A 24,808-nucleotide genomic window follows, 5' to 3' on the forward strand; every position below is an offset into this window, starting at 1 on the left:
TTTGTTTTAAAATCAGCATGTCTAATTATATAACTTTGTGTCAAACATATAATATTTATAATAGTAACAATAATATTTAGCAATAAAATAAAAAGCAGCTATTACTTATATTACTTGTGGTTAACATATTGCTTATGATGTAACTAGAAAGTCATTACATACAAATTTTATTTCTCAAGAAAGATCTAAACTTTCTAAATTTCTGGAATTATACTGTTAGCTCCATGTACTTTAATTATGTAATTACATTGCAGGAAAAGTGTTCTTTCAGGAGTTTCAAGGACAGGGGTCAATGCAATAAGCTGCAGTAGATATCACAGTTATAAGAACATAAGAAAGTTTATAAACGAGAGGAGGCCATTCAGCCCATCTTGCTCGTTTGGTTGTTAGTAGCTTATTGATCCCAGAATCTCATCAAGCAGCTTCTTGAAGGATCCCAGGGTGTCAGCTTCAACAACATACAAGTGCTGCACATCAGAACCCTTGAACTCAAATGCAGTTCAACTCATGCAGCTCAGATCTGGGACTGCTTTTGACATTCACAAATGCTAAACATTTCCATTTCAAATTTAATTTACTTTATTACAAAAGCCACACAAAAAAAAAACATTTTACACAAAAAGGAATGGCAGCTTCAGCCGTTGCTCCTCCAGCCACTCAGCCAGTACTCTGAGGCAATCCCTTTCTGAGTAAAGTACACAGGTAGCCTCCAAGTTCCTCGTCCTGAAAAAGAGATTGTGTGAAGCTGTTAAAAATCAGAAAAAAACAAATCTTCTAAGCATTGCAGATAACACTCCCTCCTGCAGTGTATCCAGATTACGCTCCCTCCTGCAGTGTATCCAGACCACACTCCCTCCTGCAACAATGCTGCTTTTCTGTTCCCACAATACAGCACTCATTTCAATCACAACACCAGCATTGTTGCAGAAGGCAGCATGAATTGGATACACTGCGATGTTTAGAAAAAGAAAAAAAAAACTTTCTCTTGTCAAACCTTCGAGTAAAAGCTGAAAAAAGGTAATTCCCTAATTTATTTACCAAAGAATTGGGCTGTGTGGTCCAGTGGTTAAAGAAACGGGCTGGTAACCAGGAGGTCCCTGGTTCAAATCCCAGCTCAGCCACTGACTCACTGTGTGACCATGAGCAAGTCACTTAACCTCCTTGTGCTCCGTCTTTCGGGTGAGACGTAATTGTAAGTGACTCTGCAGCTGATGCATAGTTCACACACGAGTCTCTGTAAGTCGCCTTGGATAAAGGCGTCTGCTAAATAAACAAATATATGATGGGGAAAATATAAAATGCTGCGATACAGGCAACAGGGGGTACAGCAAAGTGATGCATTTCCAGTAACACACTGTCACTTCAGCTACAAGCGTTCATTGTAAGCATGGCTGTTTCTTCACTTGATATAGGACTGTGGTCACACGTTCTTCGTTGTGCTCAGTGAGATGCGAGTCACAATCTCATTGTGAGTGGAGTGAAAGTTATAGTTCTGAAAATACAGACCACAGGGCACCCACATGACACCCCATATGAGCACAGAGGAGCGGAAACTGTGACAGCGAAGTCTGAAAAAAATCACCAGCTGTACATACCCACATCCAGAACAATGAGAAACACTAACACAAACTCAATTGAAGATACTGAAAAAGATTAAACATCTGTCATTGAACTTACTGAGTTTCTTCAAGCATCTGTGTCTATCAGAATTGATTGCATAGTAATAATATATCTGTACTCATTGATCCACTGGCAACTAATGTGCAGACACACACTGTACAAACATACTGTATAGACACACAATGAATAAACATACTGTATAGACACACAATGAATAAACATACTGGTAAGGTATGTTAAGTCATTGGGTTTTTTTGTAACATTGTTGCTGGATGTTTAAACAGCATAGCAGGGCCTCTGGCTCCGCTGTTTGAAGGCATAGATTGTTAAGAACGACAACATTTACTTAATAGTGAAAAAAAAAAAACACGTTCAAAATAAGAGAAACCTGCCATAATACTGTATAAAGACAGATGTGTACGAATTGTTCTCCCAAACTACATTAAAAAGAGAAACTGATCAATTGAAATAGCCAAAAGTAAAAGTATTTTTTTGTACTCTATGTTGCTGTTGTTAAGTCATGTTGTAATTTACAGTGCTCCTTGCTATAACGCGTGTCTGTACAAATACACAATATGAGCGTTAACCGAAGAGCGTTATAAACGGGGGAGGGGGTCGGGGGCGCCGCGGGACACATAACAACACACATCTGACTAAAATACAAATTAAAATAACTCCCTCTCTATAATGCATATATAGTGAAGCACCATGAAATCAATGGTATCTTTTTTTACAAAAAAAAAAAAAGGTAACATTCCCACTCGTGGATCATTTTAACTTAGCAGTTTTTAAACTATTATTTATTATTTGTTTATTTAGCAGACGCCTTTATCCAAGGCGACTTATAGAGACTAGGGTGTGTGAACTATGCATCAGCTGCAGAGTCACTTACAATTACGTCTCACCCGAAAGACGGAGCACAAGGAGGTTAAGTGACTTGCTCAGGGTCACACAAGGAGTCTGAGCCTTGAATTGAACCGGGGACCTCCTGGTTACAATCTCTTTTCTTTAACCACTGGACCACACAGCCTCCTATAAACTATAAATAGCCTGGCTAAAATGACGGTCGGGAGTTCAGTTCGAAGCGACCAAGTGCGAGAAGGACAGCAGGTCAGGCGAGGGGAAGTGGGAATGGGCTCTCCCCAGGTTCAGCTGCCAGAACGGGGCTGAAGCGAAGCTGAAGCGTCTTGTCTCCCAGAGAAAGCTACAGCTCCTCTCGCAGCAAAAAAGTAAATACATTAGGAAAGATAACCACGTAATAGGCCTAATATTTATTTAGTTATAAAACACATGATGAATAAGATGTCTGTGTTATAAAGTGCCAGCACAACTTTTCTTCAGTTCAGATACTGTATCAAAAGGGAGAGACAGAAACAGAAGTTATACTGAGAAGTTGTTTACAGTTTGAACAACACCGGTACTGTATTTACTGTAGAAATATTGCTTGAATCACTTGTATAGGGAATTGGGGGACATGCTGTAGGAGCGTTATATCCGAGAGCCTTTTACAGCAAGGGAGCACTTGTACTACCTTGTTTAATGCCCGTTAATATGGTACCTTTTTCACGTCTCAATTTTCCAAAGTGGTCCAGCAGAGGAACCCGTTCCCTGACATTGACACCGCAGGCTGCTTGGGTTGTAGGTATATCTCTGTTTGATCTTCTTAGAGTTTCTGCACTGTGTATTTAAATATATACTTTGTTCAACTAAGTCTCACAGACCTTCACAAGTGCCTGAGACACCGTGAATACACTGGACACTTGTTTACAAAATATTATTGTGAATATTGCACATTTATTGGTGTTGTTATTGAGTCAGGGTGAGAGAATGTGTCTGTTTCAATTAATACTAGAGCTGTTAATTGGTTCCAGGCTGTGCTAATTAATGAGCTCAATACTTCCTCCCCTGACTTTCAGCAGGTGTGGAGACAGACAGCTTTGTTGTAGGCTATGTTTCCATTGGAGCTGTTGAGTCGCTAAAAGGAAACGTTTAAAGGATTTAGCTATTATGTGACTTTCAAAAACACTGTAGACTCTATAGTATTTTGGAAATTCGATTTGCTAGTTCATGACTTGACACATTGATACTCAGAAATTCAATGGAAATGAGTATATTCATTTGCATAAAAAGAAAAAATCTTCTCAAACTGCTTCTGTTTTTTTGTTTTCTTTCTTTAATGAAAGCATGGCGAGTTCTAAAGAAATTAGGTTTTATTGGGAAGAAGAAAAAAGCGTCTGTTTTTTACAGTCAACTGATGTGGCTACTGCAAAGTAGACTTTATATAAAAAAAGACAATAACAGGCCTATCAGTCTAAGTCAGGGGTCTCCAACCCTGGTCCTGGACAGTGACTGTGGCTGCTGGTTTTCATTTCAACCAATCTCTCAGTTACTTAATTGAACCAATTATTGGCTTAGTCAAGATTAACAGGTGTTCCAGATCTTTAGCCACTGATGATGTAAAGACACCTATGAAACCTGCTGGAGAGGGGCTCTCCAGGACCAGGATTGGAGACCCCTGCTCTAAGTGATACCGGGTTCCTAGATGGAGAAGTTCATAGGATTCTTAAAAATATGCACTAAATAAGCATAAAAACTGAACAGCATAATAAAGCACACACAGTGATTACATATTCTGTGCAGAAAAGGAAACCAAACCAAGTGCATATTAACATTCAGAAAGGAAAGCAATACTTGTGTAGCTATAAATATACTTAACTGAATCAATGCCACGTACTATATAACCCACTATTATCAGTGTACTATAGCCCGCTAGCCACCCTGTCTCCCACCGCTAGCAAGCCTGGCTAATATAGGATATATAAAAGTAAAAGGATACGTTAAAATAGGTTAAAAACAAATGAACATATAATTTACAGAAGCATGCTTAAATCCAGAATCCAGCGTTGAATCTGGCATCAAACCCGGGAGGAGTTAATATGGCTTCAATTCCAGTTCGCACTGCAAACTAACCGCAGATTTGATGCAGTTTAGTTTTTCTTCAGGGTAGACACACTAAAGCTGGAGTTGACTCTGCAGTGCAGCACTTTGATCTGCGCCTGTGTAAAGCACATCTTTACATGCATGACACACGCGCAATCAAAAAAGTAAGACACATTATTTTTAAATGTGGCTCAGTTAGTTTACACACGCTAATGTGGGGTAAAATTACCCTGGTAGTAATTAATGTGGACTCAAAACTACTCCAGGAGGTGGGATAGTTAGTCTAGAAGTGAGTTGCACTTGCTTCAGTGCGCACTCAACACTGCATTAAAGTGCCAGTGTGAAAACGGTGTAAGAAATGCACAATCAAAACAGGTTCCAAGCACACGATTGCCAGCCCCCTCGTTCACAATCACGCGCTCAGGGTCCAAGCACACGATTGCCAGCCCCCTCGTTCACAATCACGTGCTCAGGGTCCAAGCACACGATTGCCAGCCCCTTCGCTCACAATCATGTGCTCAGGGTCCAAGCACACGATTGCCAGCCCCCTTGTTCACAATCACGTGCTCAGGGTCCAAGCACACGATTGCCAGCCCCTTCGCTCACAATCATGTGCTCAGGGTCCAAGCACACGATTGCCAGCCCCCTCGTTCACAATCACGTGCTCAGGGTCCAAGCACACGATTGCCAGCCCCTTCGCTCACAATCATGTGCTCAGGGTCCAAGCACACGATTGCCAGCCCCCTCGTTCACAATCACGTGCTCAGGGTCCAAGCACACGATTGCCAGCCCCCTCGTTCACAATCATGTGCTCAGGGTCCAAGCACACGATTGCCAGCCCCCTTGTTCACAATCACGTGCTCAGGGTCCAAGCACACGATTGCCAATAAGCCTTAATAAGCCTGCACAGCCCGTAGTCTTACTTTGTACTCCAAAAATGACCACAGTATGTCAGTGATATTAGGTCACATGTCAAAGTGAAGGATACCGTTATATTTTAGGGCAGCCCTTCTATAATAAAAATACATTTCTATAAAAAAGGTTGTAACTTGTATAAACAATCCATGTACACCATCTGATTTGAAATACTTCATCCGCACCATGAGAAAATCACAATTCCTGAACTGTGGTTGAAGCACCATTGTAATATCAGAATATGTTACACAGCTTTGTGACTGGTTTTCTTTTTGGAAAAAAAGCATCTGAAATGTGTTTGTGAATGCACTTCTATTATTGAGATGCGCTTGTGAATGCAGTTCTATTATTGAGATGCGCTTGTGAATGCAGTTCTATTATTGAGATGCGCTTGTGAATGCAGTTCTATTATTGAGATGCGCTTGTGAATGCAGTTCTATTATTGAGATGCGCTTGTGAATGCAGTTCTATTATTGAGATGCGCTTGTGAATGCAGTTCTATTATTGAGATGTGCTTGTGAATGCAGTTCTATTATTGAGATGTGCTTGTGAATGCAGTTCTATTGAGATGCGCTTGTGAATGCAGTTCTATTATTGAGATGTGCTTGTGAATGCAGTTCTATTAAATTGACATTACCTGGTAACTCCATGAAACCAGCAAGGTTTTTGTGCTGGGCTCCTCTGCAGCGGCAGACACTTTAATGAGAATGGACTCCACCATCACAGTGCCATCGGGAAGGTGCTGGATTGAGTGCTCCTTCAGCACACTAGCAAAGAGGAGAATGGGAATGAGCAGCACAGCACAGATATAAACAGCAGGTCTACAAATAACAGCTGCATTAGGACTGAACTACAATGACAGGCTGAAAGAACTGAATCTACTGAGCCTGGAACAAACAAGAATGGGGGGGGGGCATGATTGGAGTCTTCAAAATCTTAAAAGGAGTTGACAGTTAACCAATACTTTAAAGCGTGGGTCAGAAAAACATAGCGTTACACGTCCCTCACGTGTTGCTACAACTGTTTGAATAACATACTTGTCATTTTTCTTTTCATTGTTAACATCCTGACAGCTTATTCTTGAAGCACATTACAGAAACCAGGACCAGAGGACAGAGTTGCAAATGATGTGGCAATAGACTGAGTGAACAAGTGAATGGGCTACCTATTCATGTTTAGAGTGAAGCAGTGAATGGGCTTCCTATTCATGCATTGAGTGAAGCAGTGAATGGGATTCCTATTCATGCTTCGAGTGAAGCAGTGAATGGGCAGCAGTGTGGAGTAGTGGTTAGGGATCATGGCAGCAGTGTGAAGTAGTGGTTAGGGCTCTGGACTCTTGACCAGAGGGTAGTGGGTTCAATCCCAGGTGGGGGACACTGCTGCTGTACCCTTGAGTAAGGTACTTTACCTAGATTGCTCCAGTAAAAAAAATAAAAATGGGTAATTGTGTGTAAAAATAATGTGATTGTATGTAAAAATAATGTGATATCTTGTAACAATTGTAAGTCGACCTGGATAAGGGCATCTGCTAATAAATAAATAAGAATAATAATAATGGGTTTCCTATTCATGCTTGCAGTGAATGGGCTTCTGTGATAGAGAGAGAAAAGGTCAATGTTGTAAATCTCCCTCCCAATTAGAAAGGGCGCTGTGTAAGGGGGAAGGTATGCTGCCTCCTAGATCTGCCACCTCGGTGGTAGGTGGAAACCGGAAGGTAACCATATTAGGAGGGGTGCGTAGCTGCAAGTACTCAGGACGATTCCATTGCAGTCAGCTGCGGAGCAGCCCTCTATTGGAGAAACCATGGCGACGCGCTGATTGCAGGGAGGATTTTTCTGGGTACAAAGGGGAAGCAGCTACGTCAGTACCTCCCCTTGTGCTGAGAGGTTAAACGACCAGTCAGAGTTGTTGTGTTTTGTTTTATTACGTGTTTGTTTTTGTGTATTCTGCAGAGGAGCCGGAGGACGGGAGGCTGTAGATACAGAGCCATCACAAACCCCAGAGCACACCCTCACCGCACAGCACAACACAGCACAGCGCACACACCACAAACCCTGGAGGAGAAGAGCACATTTTGGTGCACGAAGGATTGTGGTTGAGGAGTGTCGTTTTGTTTATTTTCCAGAGACTGGACCCTTTCTGTTTTTACCCCGATACCATCGCTGGTACAGGGGTGGATTATTATTTTTGATTTGGATTACTTTGTGGTATTTTTGTTGTAATAATAAAAGAAGGATTATTTTTGGGAGAATTCTGTTTGGACATTGTACATCCTTTGCACTACACCGCTCACAACGTGTCACAGCTTCCTATTCATGTTTAGAGTGAAGCAGTGAATGGGCTTCCTATTCATGTTTCAAGTGAAGCAGTGAATGGGCTTCATATTCATGTTTCGAGTGAAGCAGTGAATGGGCTTCCTAGTCATGTTTAGAGTGAAGCAGTGAATGGGCTTCCTATTCATGTCTATGAGGCAGGATCACTTGGGATCCATTCAGATCTAGCCTGACAATGTCAGCGCTCAATCTGCTATGGGAGCCGGACACGCTTGGATGGGCGCATGGCCTCCTCTCGCTCCTACATCTCCTCATGTTATTACATTCTGAAATATTCTATTGTTTATAAACTCTGATTTGAAAATGATAATAAATGAATTAACACTCTCTAAAAGAGTTTTCATGAACTGCAAACTGTACTGAAATTATTACAAATTCAAAAAATACACTTAAAAAAGAAGCCTAAGCAAAACATTCTTTGAAATAGCAGGCAACAAACCAACAGAGGTTTTGAATGTTTGGGTAGACCGCAGTGCATTGGCATGTACCTGTATTACTGGGTAGACCGCAGTGCATTGGCATGTACCTGTATTACTGGGTAGACCGCAGTGCACTGGCATGTACCTGTATTACTGGGTAGACCGCACTGCATTGGCATGTACCTGTATTACTGGGTAGACCGCAGTGCACTGGCATGTACCTGTATTACTGGGTAGACCGGAGTGCATTGGCATGTACCTGTATTACTGGGTAGACCGGAGTGCATTGGCATGTACCTGTATTACTGGGCAGACCGGAGTGCATTGGCATGTACCTGTATTACTGGGTAGACCGGAGTGCATTGGCATGTACCTGTATTACTGGGTAGACCGCACTGCATTGCCATGTACCTGTATTACTGGGTAGACCGCAGTGCACTGGCATGTACCTGTATTACTGGGTAGACCGCAGTGCATTGGCATGTACCTGTATTACTGGGTAGACCGCAGTGCATTGGCATGTACCTGTATTACTGGGTAGACCGCAGTGCATTGGCATGTACCTGTATTACTGGGTAGACCGCAGTGCATTGGCATGTACCTGTATTACTGGGTAGACCGCAGTGCATTGGCATGTACCTGTATTACTGGGTAGACCGCAGTGCATTGGCATGTACCTGTATTACTGGGTAGACTGCAGTGCATTGGCATGTACCTGTATTACTGGGTAGACCGGAGTGCATTGACATGTACCTGTATTACTGGGTAGATAGCAGTGCATTGGCATGTACCTGTATTACTGGGTAGACCGCAGCGCATTGCCTTACAAAGCATGTAACTATCATTAGAAAGCTGATGTTTCTCAGTTCTTACAGATAAGCTGGCAGGGGTACCCTGGTTCACTCTGTGGGTTGCAGGGGCAGTGCTCACCTCTTCAGATGGCTGTAGATTGTGTTGAGAGTGTCCTGTTCAGACTGGGGATTCTGTATCTGAACTCGACAGGTGAACCGCAGCTGGTGTTCACTGAGGCCCAGCTCTTTCAATGCCTGCTCAGGAGCGACCAGGCGAAGGCTCTGCTTGTGGAAACAAATCAGCAGCACGGGGCACACGTCACATACAGTGTAGATCAGGGGAAGAACAACTACTCCTGAGACAAGTTCAAAACATATGAATAGATCCTGTGTTTGACAATGTCTGGGGCTCTGTTTGTGAACGTTCTTATTCATGACTTCTCAATGTGAACTTACATTGTCCTTCATTATAAGAGTGCCGTGCATTGTTCTTGGTTTCTTTGGGTCTGGTAACGGACCTGTGGAACAGTAATTAAACACTCACATTATTTGTAATAAAACACACATTTTGCTAATAGTTGAACAATATAAAATAACTAATAAACTCATTAATAGTGCTACTTGTGTTGTTTTTGTATTTTCATTATGTAATAAAACTGTGATTTGTATTCCTTATGCTTTTAGATTACCTTTGCGGAGAAAGCCTTAGTGACAAATCAAATGAAGATAAAAATGCCCCTCTTTCGACCTGACCATGCATCTAGGCTACTCAGAATATGCGGACGTCTGAGAAATGTATATTAGGTACTCCCTGAGCAGCTACGCAAATCTAAACAAGATGAATGTATTCTTTCAGAAGAGTAGCAAATGCAATTTTATTCTAAGAATCATCAACAATAAAAATGTATAGTAATAATAATAATAATAATAATAATAATAATAATAATAATAATATTACCGAGCGCTGCCTCCCTCTTCAGTAAGCTCAGTGCAATGTCCACAGGAACGTTGGGGTTGGTCACAGTGGTGGCTGTTTCTCCATTCGCAGGCATGAAGCAGTTGATATCTTGGAATAAAACAGATTATACACAAGCTGGCCTTAGTGTTTCTATGTTTGCGTTACATATTTACTTTCAGAAGCAGCATTGTCACATACCTGTCCAGAAAGTATAGAAAAAATATTTGATCAAAATAAAGATGATTTTTAAATGTTGCATAGCTGCACCTGGTTTTAAAGGATTAAGCTGTCCAATATGGGTAATAATTAATAATGTACCATATGTGTCTGCTTGATCACCAGCCAGCTCCGTGTAGAAACTTACTGAACTCCTGCTCAATTTTCTGCTTGAGGAACTCCATCTTCTTGGCCTCCCCGTGCACCAGTAGGACGCTGCGTGGCTCAGCCATGCGAATCAGCTGCATTATCCCCTTGGCATCTGCGTGGGCACTGAAGGACATGTACTCCACCTGCATCTTCACTTCCAACTAACAACACAGAGCAAACTACTGAAACATTCAATCACAAATTCGAGGTAAACTAAGAAACTGGGGTCCCCGAGCTGGGACACGTGATCGCATGATGTGCTGGGTGAGTCATGCAGTCGGGAGAGCAGGTTCGAGTCCTGGTTGTGTGAAGTTGACGAACTTTGATAGGGATTTAATGGGGAGTGTTGCATTGGCTCTGGCGCTAATGCAGGTTAGGGAGGCGACAGCAGCCTCTACTGGACAGGTGCCTGGGGATCTTAAAGCTGAACCCTGCAGGGCAGGTCCTTGTCTTAAAGCTGATCCCTGCAGAGCAGGTCCTTGTCTTAAAGCTGATCCCTGCAGGGCAAGTCCTTGTCTTAAAGCTGAACCCCTGCAGGGCAGGTCCTTGTCTCACAGTAGCAGATAGCTTGCGGATCTCTTCTTTAGAGCTTGTTTAGAGGCATACTATAAAACACGGACGAGATGAAGGCATTAGCCAAAAGGGTTTTAGTCATTTAGTTTCTTAGTTTTACTAACACAAGATTTAAATAAATATAACACAGTCGTTGTTACAAGCTCCAAGACCTCTGTTTAACACGCAAGACCCCTGTTGTTTCAACTCTATTTTACTCTCACTTGAAGCACATTTATCCCACCCACCACACTGAAGGATTGACAGAATACTGCAGTGCCTCTTTCCATTCATGTCCTGTGTTACAGGTAACAGGACTGGCATAGACTCCCCATGTGAAGCACAGAACGCAAGCTCAAGTGACATGTAGAAAAAATTAACTATTAATGTTTTGTCAAAATCCCTTGAAATCCTGTGTATTGACCATAGCTTTTTATGTTAAATTGTAGTTCCTGGCTACAATATCAGCTTTTTGATTTATAATAAAGGTACTATGCACTTATTAGGGTCTCTCCTGCTAAGAGGGATGTCATTTCAGACAGAACCACTTGTCCTTAATGCACAAGCTGCCATCTCTCATACATTAAGGGATCCCTGCTAACTACATATTAACTTAGTATAAATCCCAGAGCTAGGGGTGTAGCAAGGACCCACTATTCAATATATATATATATATCGAATTGATCCGAAAGTGCACTCTTGCAAGGTAATGCTAATCAGGTAACAATCTGGTTATTAACATGTAGTTAAGTGATTATTACAGTAATCGTAATAGGTTTGTGCTTACAGTTTGTCTTCCCTCCATCTCCAGTTTTTTCTGTCCGCTTAATATTTTATGTCCCACAGTGCCTTGCACACAGTACCCTGGCATGATGACCTAGAAAATCAGGGAAAAAACAAAACCAAACAAATGATATGACTTAAAGAAATGTAATTACATTAGAAATATTATACAGCAGAGAAAATGCTTTTGGATACATGTTGGAAACAGATTTGAACTATGAATGTAAATGCTGTTAAAAGAAGTGCTAACCCTAATGTCTGATAATGTATTTATTGTACTTCACGGTTTGCATGGTCATTTCATAAGGTTGGCTACAGCTTGTCTTATCAGTGTGCAATTGCATCATACATTTATAGTGAAATGTAACAAGCTACCCAATGTAATTCAACACCTTCAATCAAATGTCTTCTTCAGTTGCTGCACACACACTGTCTGTCTGAGGGACTCTTACCATGTTCTTCTCATTGCCGGCCCACTTCTTAAAGATGTGAAGAGATTGTCCTGCATGAAGCATTCCCGGGGTAGCAAATACAACCTGAAGACAAACACAGCACTGAGATCACAAGCAGGCTTCAATACAACCTGAACACAAACATAAACACAGCACCGAGATCACAAGCAGGCTTCAATACAACCTGAACACAAACATAAACACAGCACCGAGATCACAAGCAGGCATCAATACAACCTGAACACAAACACAGCACTGAGATCACAAGCAGGCTTCAATACAACCTGAACACAAACACAGCACCGAGATCACAAGCAGGCTTCAATACAACCTGAACACAAACATAAACACAGCACCGAGATCACAAGCAGGGTTCAATACAACCTGAACACAAACATAAACACAGCACCGAGATCACAAGCAGGCTTCAATACAACCTGAACACAAACATAAACACAGCACCGAGATCACAAGCAGGCTTCAATACAACCTGAACACAAACACAGCACCGAGATCACAAGCAGGCTTCAATACAACCTGAACACAAACATAAACACAGCACCGAGATCACAAGCAGGGTTCAATACAACCTGAACACAAACACAGCACCGAGATCACAAGCAGGGTTCAATACAACCTGAACACAAACACAGCACCGAGATCACAAGCAGGCTTCAATACAACCTGAACACAAACACAGCACTGAGATCACAAGCAGGCTTCAATACAACCTGAACACAAACACAGCACTGAGATCACAAGCAGGCTTCAATACAACCTGAACACAAACACAGCACCGAGATCACAAGCAGGCTTCAATACAACCTGAACACAAACATAAACACAGCACCGAGATCACAAGCAGGGTTCAATACAACCTGAACACAAACACAGCACTGAGATCACAAGCAGGCTTCAATACAACCTGAACACAAACATAAACACAGCACCGAGATCACAAGCAGGGTTCAATACAACCTGAACACAAACACAGCACTGAGATCACAAGCAGGCTTCAATACAACCTGAACACAAACACAGCACCGAGATCACAAGCAGGCTTCAATACAACCTGAACACAAACATAAACACAGCACCGAGATCACAAGCAGGGTTCAATACAACCTGAACACAAACATAAACACAGCACCGAGATCACAAGCAGGCTTCAATACAACCTGAACACAAACACAGCACCGAGATCACAAGCAGGCTTCAATACAACCTGAACACAAACATAAACACAGCACCGAGATCACAAGCAGGCTTCAATACAACCTGAACACAAACACAGCACTGAGATCACAAGCAGGCTTCAATACAACCTGAACACAAACACAGCACCGAGATCACAAGCAGGGTTCAATACAACCTGAACACAAACACAGCACTGAGATCACAAGCAGGCTTCAATACAACCTGAACACAAACACAAACACAAACACAGCACCGAGTTCACAAGCAGGCTTCAATACAACCTGAACACAAACACAGCACCGAGATCACAAGCAGGCTTCAATACAACCTAAACACAAACACAGCACTGAGATCACAAGCAGGCTTCAATACAACCTGAACACAAACACAGCACTGAGATCACAAGCAGGCTTCAATACAACTTGAACACAACCACAAACACAAACACAGCACCAAGATCACAAGCAGGCTTCAATACAACCTGAACACAAACACAAACACAGCACCGAGATTACAAGCAGGGTTCAATAAAACCTGAACACAAACACAAACACAGCAATGAGATCACAAGCAGGCTTCAAACAAACACAAACACAAACACAGCACTGAGATCACAAGCAGGTTTGCTTCTTTCACAAAGCTTATTGTTCAGGTGCTCACAAAATCCCTCACCTTTCAGAGTAACATATTCATTTTTGAGCTAAATCGAGTTTTTGAAATAGAACAGTACAGGATGAGAAAAATTCTGGTGAGACAGGATGGAACAAAAATTTAATTTTTTCACGGGATGGGATGGGACGGGAACATTTCTGATGGGACAGAACTCAAGTTTCATTCCCGTGTCACTCTCTAGTTGGGATACCAGTGTCTCCACCCCATTCCATCACAGCCTGTCAATCATCCTGCTGCTCTCCTACTGTTAACTTGAGATACCAGTGTCTCCGCCCCACTCCATCACACCCTGTCGTCAGCTTGTTTGAAATGACTCAAAGTGAGTGGAGAAACCTGTTGTATAATTAGCAGGTTTCATGATGTTCCAATGAAGAACCCCAGTCAAATACATACTCTAATAAGATGAGGGATTTATAAACAATCATAAATAAAAAACATGAGTGCTGTTGACAAATACTACCTGTCCGTTCTACATTAACTACACATACAGCATGTGCTGTTCAGTAAAACGATGGTATATTTAGAAAAGTGTCATACCATGGGGCCAGGGTTATCTGCATAGGATCTGTCAAAAGCCTTTATATGCTTGAATTCAAACATATTTCTTTGTACAAATGTTTTCCGGATCTTCTGATTGGTCCACGTGATGAACAGTTTATAATAATGGTTTGCCTTCTCTGTTAGCCCAGTGGAAAAATAAATGGGTGCCTTCAGATTCATTCTATCCCTGAAATGAAGACAAGACACTTAGTTTTTATTGTTTCACTTTGACTCAAAGCATGTGTTACCTATTAACATGAAACAGTGCTGGGACAAATGCTTTTTCATGTTGGGATAAACATTAACGAATATTCCTTATTTCAATGTGTACTGTTTTACACTAGAGAAACTCTCAGGAGTACAATAAACGTGTTCCCAATGAAATGACCTATTACAGAAAGGAGAGAAGCACTTTTCTGTACATTACAATGTTGGTTATTTATTTATGCACTACATGACATAAATTCTGTTACACAAACAAATACGAAAATTGATTATTTTTGCCGGCAAATACATTGTCTTCGTGTTCCCTGGTTACAGGGCAGCAAAGGACTGCTCATGCCATTCCACTGGCTCTCACATTCTAGTTAGGAGGCTGTGTAGTCCAGTGGTTAAAGAAAAAGGCTTGTAACCAGGAGGTCCCCGGTTCAAATCCCACCTCAGCCACTGACTCATTGTGTGACCCTGAGCATGTCACTTAACCTCCTTGTGCTCCGTCTTTTGGGTGAGACATAATTGTAAGTGACTCTGCAGCTGATGTATAGTTCACACACCCTAGTCTCTGTAAGTCGCCTTGGATAAAGGTGTCTGCTAAATAAACAAATAATAATAATATAGGAGGAGCACTGTACCTCTGCTGCCTTGCTTTATTTAGCAACACCACCAATATTATTGCACAAATATGAACAGTTATATAGCAAACATTTACACTTCACTGATTTAAAGAAGAAGTAGTTACTAACCAGAACGTTTCCAGCAAAATACAGAGTTCCTGGGCTCTTCCCAGAGCAAAGACAGGGATAAGGACCTGTGGAAATGAAAAACCACTGTAAACAAGGGTGAAGACATGAAGAAGAGACAGGGATAAGGACCTGTGGAAATGAAGACACACTGTAAACAAGGGTGAAGACATGAAGAAGAGACAGGGATAAGGACCTGTGGAAATGAAGACACACTGTAAACAAGGGTGAAGACATGAAGAAGAGACAGGGATAAGGACCTGTGGAAATGAAGACACACTGTAAACAAGAGTGAAGACAAGGAGAAAACATATGAAACACATTTATAGGCTCTCCTGAAATTTTGAAACATAGCTCATTGTAGTTCACCAAGACACATACTGGATCATTAAATGATCACTTGATCTTATTATGCATCATGCAAGCAGCAAAATCAGGACCATCACATGTACTGTGATACATATCACATCACAACCTGCACATCGCAATACGTTTTGTATCGTGACAGCCCTACCTGCAACATGCATCACTGGGTGGATGTACTGCTGAATGTTTCCACTGCACATACAATGTTTCTGTAGGATAGGATGTTGTTTTTTATAGTAAAAATAATACCGTAGTCTAAAATACTCACATGAGCACTTAGTATGTGCACCTCTTGCTGACTGCACTTCAACCTGTCCCTTTAAACACAATCCTATCAAGACTTCTTTCAAGGCGCTCCCTTACCTTTCCTCCCCGCTCCACCGTTTCATGCACCTTCTTCAAGAAGTCTCGCTCTCGGCAGCGCTTCGAGTCTCGGATCGTGGTGGCGTATGTGGATTCGGAGATCAAGATATCAGGACGGCACTTGTCAATCCATGCAGCCCTGAAGAAAGATGATCATCAACACTGGGACTTGCTTGTCACTCAGCATACTAATCCCTCTGGTTCAAACAGGGTGAGATACAGGTTTATATTCCAATACTAATCCCTCTGGTTCAAACAGGGCGAGATATGGGTATATATTCCAATACTAATCCCTCTGGTTCAAACAGGGCGAGATATGGGTTTATATTCCAATACTAATCCCTCTGGTTCAAACAGGGCAAGATACTCATTCAAAATAAAACCAATGCAAAGCACTATCACAGACAAAAGTGCCGTTGCCATGGAAACTGTACAATTGATTCAAGCACTTCTGTGGTTCTGCTAGGTAAACAAGTATGTCAGTAACATCCACCCCCCATCGCAGCTGTACAATCAAGATTAGAGCTATCAGAATGATGAACTCTATCTACAGTATGCACTGAATACTCTACAATCAGCAATGTTTAATCCCAGTTTGAGAAGCGATTCTCTAGACATATGGACGGATGTACGGACAGACAGACCTATAGACAGACCAGAATCTAATATTCGCAATAACTTACACTAAATATTGTGAATACCAAGTTTCATGACAATTGGTGGTTCTCCAGATATATGCAACAACGCAAGTGTGACAGACAGATGGACAGACAGACAGACCGACCCCACATCCCCAGCACTGAAACACTTGTGTATGGTAAACGGATGCACAGACACAGACACCGCCCCCCCTCCCCCACACACTTGTGTACAGTAAAACAAACAAAAAAACACATTTCTGTTCAGTAACTTACCCTAAATGTCTGTCAGGTGTCATATTATAATCACCCTAAGGGGAGGAAAATAGTAGTTGAAATATGACCCATACATACAATTACATAACTCCTTTAATTTGAAAGACAACGCAGTGCTTCACAAACTGGTTTTCTACTCACAGTGTACACCACAGATTCCAAGCCCACTTTGATCTGGAACATGGCTGCACCCAGAACATGCCCTGCATAGTAGGCTTTAATCTCCAGCTCATCGTCTACCTAAAGAGAGAAAGCTGGTTTGAGTTTAATCTCCAGCTCATCGTCTATCTAAAGAGAAAGCTGGTTTGAGTTTAATCTCCAGCTCATCGTCTATCTAAAGAGAGAAAGCTGGTTTGAGTTTAATCTCCCGCTCATTGTCTATTTAAAGAGAAAGCTGGTTTGAGTTTAATCTTCAGCTCATCGTCTACCTAAAGAGAAAGCTGATTAAAATGAATTGATCACCACATTGCTTTCTTTGTTAGATTTTTAAACATGTTGCCGAACATTTTCACACATCATTGGACATTAATTAAATGGGCAGTGCATTTACTCTGGAGCGTTCGCCAAGAGAAAAAGAAATGTCTAAGGATCGCAGTATGTGCAGATCACGCTCCCTCCTATAACAATGCTGGTTTCCTGTTCCCACAATACACCACTCATTTCAATCAGAGCACCAGCACTGTGCAGGAGGGAGCGTGATCTGGATAAACTGCGATGTTTAGAAGAACAAAAATCTCTCTCTTGGCGAACGTTCCCAAGTAAAAGTTGAATAACTAGTTGATTTGTGAATAAAAAATCTCAAAACAATCAGGAATATGTTGAAAAATGGCTGCGATATGAACAACACTGGATACAGCAAAGAAGTCATGTGTTTAACTGATTCATCGTTGCAGTGCTAAATGGCACAAGGAACACGTCTTTCCAAGTTTATAAAAGTTTGCCTTAGTAAAAGCACAGCAAGGTGTAATAAAGCATAGTGAAAGCATGGTAAAGCATAGGTAGGCATTCCAAAGTCCTGCAAGGTATATGAATGAATGAATTTCCTAATAGAGAAATGACTTAATGTTGCTGAGCTAGACTTGCACAGTCACAGCTCGCCTGTTTGAAAAGTACCTGCACTGTCTGGTGCAGATTCACAGCAACCACTTTCTTCATGCAGTCTTTGATCATCTGGGATGTGAAGAAGTTTGTTTCTCCTTTCTTGTCCACTGTGATTTTCCTGTAATCCTCCAATAGGATTGGGCAGATGGCCTTTGTGGGATGTGTCATGTATATGGGTCCATCAAAGCCCACCATCTCACTCATGTAAGGCAGAGCTCCACAGTGGTCCAAGTGGAAATGGCTGGGAACAAAAGGGCATCAAATATTACTGTACCGTTCCTCACCGTTTTGTGATGGTTGCAGTCAATCTGAGTGATTCTTATTGTAATTACTCAAACACTGTGTTTTATTTTTTATTTTCTGATAAGTCTGTGTTACTGTGCTTTGACTCAGGGTTCAAAAGCTGCTCTTCAGTTCTAGTTGTGTGTTGTAGGCATGTGTAACACAGGCTAGTCTTTATATTAGTAAGCGCCAGCACCATCCAAGGCACACAGTGTATTGCCAGAAAAGCAAAAGGAAACTTGCTCCATGTGGCTAATCACTAGATGGCGCTGTCTCTTACATCTATAAAGACACTTCTGTCGATCTAGCCTGCGTTACACATGCCTACAGCATGCAACTAGAACTGAAGAGCAGCTCCTGAACCCTGTGTCAAAGCACAGCAACACAGACTTATCAGAAAATAAAAAATAAAACACAATGTTTGAGTAATTACAATAAGAATCACTCAGCATGACTGCAACCATCACAAAACAGATAGAGGACAGAAAATAAAACTTTTATTCTTGAAGCACCAGTATACCATAAATCGCTATTTTTATCTTTGGTTACCTACTAAATTCATTTATAGGGTAGTTTTATCATGACCGGAACACTGCAGACTGGGCAGAGGTGCAGGAAGACGGGCCAGCTGAGAGAATTCCAATACTCAGCCTTGCATTCATAAACTTTCTGATGCACTTACGCTGTTAAAGAATAAGTCTAAACTTGAACATCCTGGCTCTCAAGGATGACATAAAGACTACTAACAAAGATGCAAAGTTTAAAAGAATGCTTTAATGAATAAAATACGGTGTGCTCTCATTAAATTGTTTTTGGCATTTAAGAAGCATTTTAGCATGTACAGACAGTACAATGTGCGTGTTATACAGGGGCATGTTCAGAATAAGTTTGACTTGGTAACACTTTTTAAATCATGGTTGAATTGCAATGCAGTTTCATAGGATCGCATAGGAGTGACATCTGAATAACAAACATTTTGTTGTTATTTTATAATGATCTCTCCAGACCTGAAGAAAATTAAACAATTACCACAAATGCACAATGAATTCAAAAGGAACACCACTAATGCATTGGAATTCCATTTGCAGCCATTACTTTTAAAGTGTTACCAAATCCAACTTCTACAGAGCACTCAACTAAATGACATCCAAATAATGACCCAAAGCACAAACTGTGGAAGAGCAGAGATCAAAGCTGTGACAACATACCTAATGATGACACAATCGAGAAACTCTGTTAACCTGCTATTCTGTGTAATGTAGGAGAAATCTGGAAAACGTCTCTGAAAAGATATGGGTAGAAAAAAGCAACATGTTATACAATTGGAACAAGTTATTCAATATTATATTCGTTAAGTTAATTCTGTATTAACAGATTAGCACTTTTCTTGTATAAGTATCTGTGAACCCGAGGTATTAGCAGGGCTGAGACAAGACACCGCTCTAGTAAAACTCACATACATATATATATATATATATATATATATATATATATATATATATACACATACAGAGTCACTACAATAGGACCTTGTTTGTTTTACATCTCATCTGAAGGACGGAGCACAAGGAGGTTAAGTGATTTGCTCAGGGTCACACACAATGGCTTAGCTGGGATTGAACTGGGAACCCCAACCTCCTACCAGCAGACAGTGGGGATAATTTAGAAGTTCAAAGCACAAGAAACTTTTAATCCCAAGAATGCTTCTATTTGCAGACAGAAATGAAAAATTGAAGTTCTTTTAAAAGCAGGTAGGTTAGATGTTATTTTTTTCTGTTGTGTTAACTTTTCATGATGCTACGGGGCTTGACAGGAGTTCTGTATTAGCTCTTCAGTTATAGTGCCTGTCACAGATACTGTGTATGCAACATAGGCTACATCAGCCAAAGTGTTTCTATAGAAGTAAGAGTCAGCACCCTCTAGTGATCTGCCACTTTAGAGCACGCTTCCACAATGCTGTGCACGGGAGGGTGCTGGTGTTACTAATACACTGCTGTGCACTGGAGGGTCCTGGTGTTACTAATACACTGCTGTGCACTGGAGGGTGCTGGTGTTACTAATACACTGCTGTGCACTGGAGGGTCCTGGTGTTACTAATACACTGCTGTGCACTGGAGGGCCCTGGTGTTACTAATACACTGCTGTGCATTGGAGGATCCTGGTGTTACTAATACACTGCTGTGCACTGGAGGGTCCTGGTGTTACTAATATACTGCTGTGCACTGGAGGGTCCTGGTGTTACTAATACACTGCTGTGCACTGGAGGGTCCTGGTGTTACTAATACACTGCTGTGCACTGGAGGGTCCTGGTGTTACTAATACACTGCTGTGCACTGGAGGGTGCTGGTGTTACTAATACACTGCTGTGCACTGGAGGGTGCTGGTGTTACTAATACACTGCTGTGCACTGGAGGGTGCCAGTGTTACTAATACACTGCTGTGCACTGGAGCTCCTGGTGTTACTAATACACTGCTGTGCACTGGAGCTCCTGGTGTTACTAATACACTGCTGTGCACTGGAGGGTGCTGGTGTTACTAATACACTGCTGTGCACTGGAGCTCCTGGTGTTACTAATACAATGCTGTGCACTGGAGGGTCCTGGTGTTACTAATACACTGCTGTGCACTGGAGGGTGCTGGTGTTACTAATACACTGCTGTGCACTGGAGCTCCTGTTGTTACTAATACACTGCTGTGCACTGGAGGGTGCTGGTGTTACTAATACACTGCTGTGCACTGGAGGGTGCTGGTCTTACTAATACACTGCTGTGCACTGGAGGATCCTGGTGTCACTAATACACTGCTGTGCACTGGAGGGTGCTGGTCTTACTAATACACTGCTGTGCACTGGAGGGTGCTGGTGTTACTAATACACTGCTGTGCACTGGAGGGTGCTGGTGTTACTAATACACTGCTGTGCACTGGAGGATCCTGGTGTCACTAATACACTGCTGTGCACTGGAGGGTGCTGGTGTTACTAATACACTGCTGTGCACTGGAGGGTGCTGGTCTTACTAATACACTGCTGTGCACTGGAGGATCCTGGTGTCACTAATACACTGCTGTGCACTGGAGGGTGCTGGTGTTACTAATACACTGCTGTGCACTGGAGGGTGCTGGTGTTACTAATACACTGCTGTGCACTGGAGGGTGCCGGTGTTACTAATACACTGCTGTGCACTGGAGGATCCTGGTGTTACTAATACACTGCTGTGCACTGGAGGGTGCTGGTGTTACTAATACACTGCTGTGCACTGGAGCTCCTGTTGTTACTAATACACTGCTGTGCACTGGAGGGTGCTGGTGTTACTAATACACTGCTGTGCACTGGAGGGTGCTGGTCTTACTAATACACTGCTGTGCACTGGAGGGTCCTGGTGTTACTAATACACTGCTGTGCACTGGAGGGCCCTGGTGTTACTAATACACTGCTGTGCATTGGAGGATCCTGGTGTTACTAATACACTGCTGTGCACTGGAGGGTGCTGGTGTTACTAATACACTGCTGTGCACTGGAGCTCCTGGTGTTACTAATACACTGCTGTGCACTGGAGGGTGCTGGTGTTACTAATACACTGCTGTGCACTGGAGGGTGCTGGTGTTACTAATACACTGCTGTGCACTGGAGGGTGCTGGTCTTACTAATACACTGCTGTGCACTGGAGGGTGCTGGTGTTACTAATACACTGCTGTGCACTGGAGGGTGCTGGTGTTACTAATACACTGCTGTGCACTGGAGGGTGCCAGTGTTACTAATACACTGCTGTGCACTGGAGCTCCTGGTGTTACTAATACACTGCTGTGCACTGGAGCTCCTGGTGTTACTAATACACTGCTGTGCACTGGAGGGTGCTGGTGTTACTAATACACTGCTGTGCACTGGAGCTCCTGGTGTTACTAATACACTGCTGTGCACTGGAGGGTCCTGGTCTTACTAATACACTGCTGTGCACTGGAGGGTCCTGGTGTTACTAATACACTGCTGTGCACTGGAGGGTGCCGGTGTTACTAATACACTGCTGTACACTGGAGGGTGCTAGTGTCACTAAATCACTGCTGTGCACTGGAGCTCCTGGTGTTACTAATACACTGCTGTGCACTGGAGGGTCCTGGTGTTACTAATACACTGCTGTGCACTGGAGGATCCTGGTGCTACTAATACACTGCTGTGCACTGGAGGGTGCTGGTGTCACTAAATCACTGCTGTGCACTGGAGCTCCTGGTGTCACTAATACACTGCTGTGCACTGGAGGGTGCTGGTCTTACTAATACACTGCTGTGCACTGGAGGGTCCTGGTCTTACTAATACACTGCTGTGCACTGGAGGGTGCTGGTGTCACTAAATCACTGCTGTGCACTGGAGCTCCTGGTGTTACCAATACACTGCTGTGCACTGGAGGGTGCTGGTCTTACTAATACACTGCTGTGCACTGGAGGGTCCTGGTCTTACTAATACACTGCTGTGCACTGGAGGGTCCTGGTGTTACTAATACACTGCTGTGCACTGGAGGGTGCCGGTGTTACTAATACACTGCTGTACACTGGAGGGTGCTAGTGTCACTAAATCACTGCTGTGCACTGGAGCTCCTGGTGTTACTAATACACTGCTGTGCACTGGAGCTCCTGTTGTTACTAATACACTGCTGTGCACTGGAGGGTGCTGGTGTTACTAATACACTGCTGTGCACTGGAGGGTCCGGTGTTACTAATACACTGCTGTGCACTGGAGGGTGCTGGTGTTACTAAGACACTGCTGTGCACTGGAGGGTGCTGGTGTTACTAATACACTGCTGTGCACTGGAGCTCCTGGTGTTACTAATACACTGCTGTGCACTGGAGGGTGCTGGTGTTACTAATACACTGCTGTGCACTGGAGCTCCTGGTGTTACTAATACACTGCTGTGCACTGGGGATTACTAATACAGAGACACTTTGCTGATGTGGCCAGATGTCTCTGGCAAGCAGCTAGACGTGAAGAGCAGATCTTGAATAGTCAAAGCACCTCAACAACGACTTATCAAAAACTATTGAACTGAATAGTCAAAGCACCTGAACACAGGCTTATCAAAAACTATAAAAGACAGTATTTGATTAATTTTAATAAGAACCACTCTGACTGATTTGTCATAAAAAGGTAAGGAAGTGTTGTCATTTTAAAGTGCTGCTAATTCCTTACTTACATCATCGTTATATCCCATGTGCATCCCACAGTCCAGCATCACATTCTTTCCTCCAATAGAAACCAAGATGCAGCTGCGGCCCACATCCTGCCCGGCCCCTGTGTAGCCAGAGAAAACAAATCAGTCATGTGCTTCAGAAACGGCAACTGTGCAATAACATATAGACATTTGGTTCTACAGTAGGTTTAAAAATAGCCTCATAATTATAAATATGTTACCAAGATATAGCTCAGCCAATCAGGTACAGTTACAATGACACTCCTTACCACCTGCATTCATGTCAGATAACATGCAATACGTCAATGGCAGGGTTAATGTCCAGCTCGTTAATTCTAGGAGTGAAAAGCATTGGGTCTAAGCGGTTCAGTCTAAATCTGTTTATATTTTGAATCTGGAAGGTACGCTCCACGCCACCAGATACAATTCACTCCCAAGAAGTGCATTAATCATGTCTTCAACAGCATGGTTTGAAAATCAAATCGATCTTTCAGTCTTACCCAAAGGTGTAACTTGTATTTGTGGCATCTTGAAGTAACGCTACCGGTCTGGAAGCGCATGGAGATGTAATTTATGAGCGAAGACGCGGTGTGGACGGCACAGTACACCGTCTAACAAATAAAAACAATAATTGGGGAAAACAAAAAAAAACTTCGTATTTGCAATATCCTTCGTATTAACCACCGAAATCAAAAATAAAAGCCCAAGAAAAAAGACAACTACTGAAAACGTGCAAAATGTACAAGGCTTACTGTTTCAGATTCTAAAGAAACTAGAACTGTAATGTATCGCACGCATTTAAAATGGCAACATTACAGTCGCATTTCATTTAGGGGGGCACGGACGTCAATATAATGAATCGGCCTTGCCTAATTATTATTAGTAGTAATCATAATCCCAGTAATAATAATAAAATACTGTTTAAAAGCAATGCAATACCACAAGATCTTCAACTATTGAACTATTCAATATGAAATCAACTCTCCCCATGCTTCCCCAAACGGAAATCTTGGCAGAAATCAGAAGATTGACACCAACGTTATACAATCAACTGCCTGCCCTTGAGTAAACCATGCCCAGTGTTTCGAAAATCAACGAATCACATTTC

General features: G+C 42.3%; 1 protein-coding gene across 1 annotated transcript; it reads right to left on the minus strand.

Moving 5' to 3' along the window:
- Window positions 1-561: 561 nt before the first annotated feature.
- LOC117425676 (integrator complex subunit 11) lies at window positions 562-24,724 on the minus strand. Its single transcript, XM_034042817.3, has 17 exons — window positions 24,201-24,724; window positions 23,704-23,801; window positions 19,732-19,805; window positions 18,254-18,482; window positions 17,282-17,380; window positions 17,141-17,175; window positions 16,227-16,365; window positions 15,501-15,565; window positions 14,536-14,725; window positions 12,130-12,213; window positions 11,682-11,771; window positions 10,341-10,503; window positions 9,977-10,084; window positions 9,475-9,536; window positions 9,158-9,300; window positions 6,113-6,242; window positions 562-723 (listed from the first exon to the last, which is right to left on the minus strand). The coding sequence occupies exons 1-17, from the start codon at window positions 24,226-24,228 to the stop codon at window positions 658-660; spliced, it is 1,803 nt and encodes a 600-aa protein (XP_033898708.2). The 5' UTR covers window positions 24,229-24,724; the 3' UTR covers window positions 562-657.
- Window positions 24,725-24,808: the final 84 nt, after the last annotated feature.

This window comes from Acipenser ruthenus, chromosome 20, assembly GCF_902713425.1.
Source record: "Acipenser ruthenus chromosome 20, fAciRut3.2 maternal haplotype, whole genome shotgun sequence".
In the NCBI taxonomy this organism is placed as follows: Eukaryota; Metazoa; Chordata; class Actinopteri; order Acipenseriformes; family Acipenseridae; genus Acipenser; species Acipenser ruthenus.

Coding starts and splice junctions, on each gene's coding strand:
- LOC117425676 (XM_034042817.3), bottom strand. CDS start 24,228: ATGCCACAAATACAAGTTACACCTTTGG. Junction 23,802..24,200: donor AATACAAGTTACACCTTTGG/GTAAGACTGAAA, acceptor CTGGCTACACAG/GGGCCGGGCAGGATGTGGGC. Junction 19,806..23,703: donor ACATGGGATATAACGATGAT/GTAAGTAAGGAA, acceptor ATATCTTTTCAG/AGACGTTTTCCAGATTTCTC.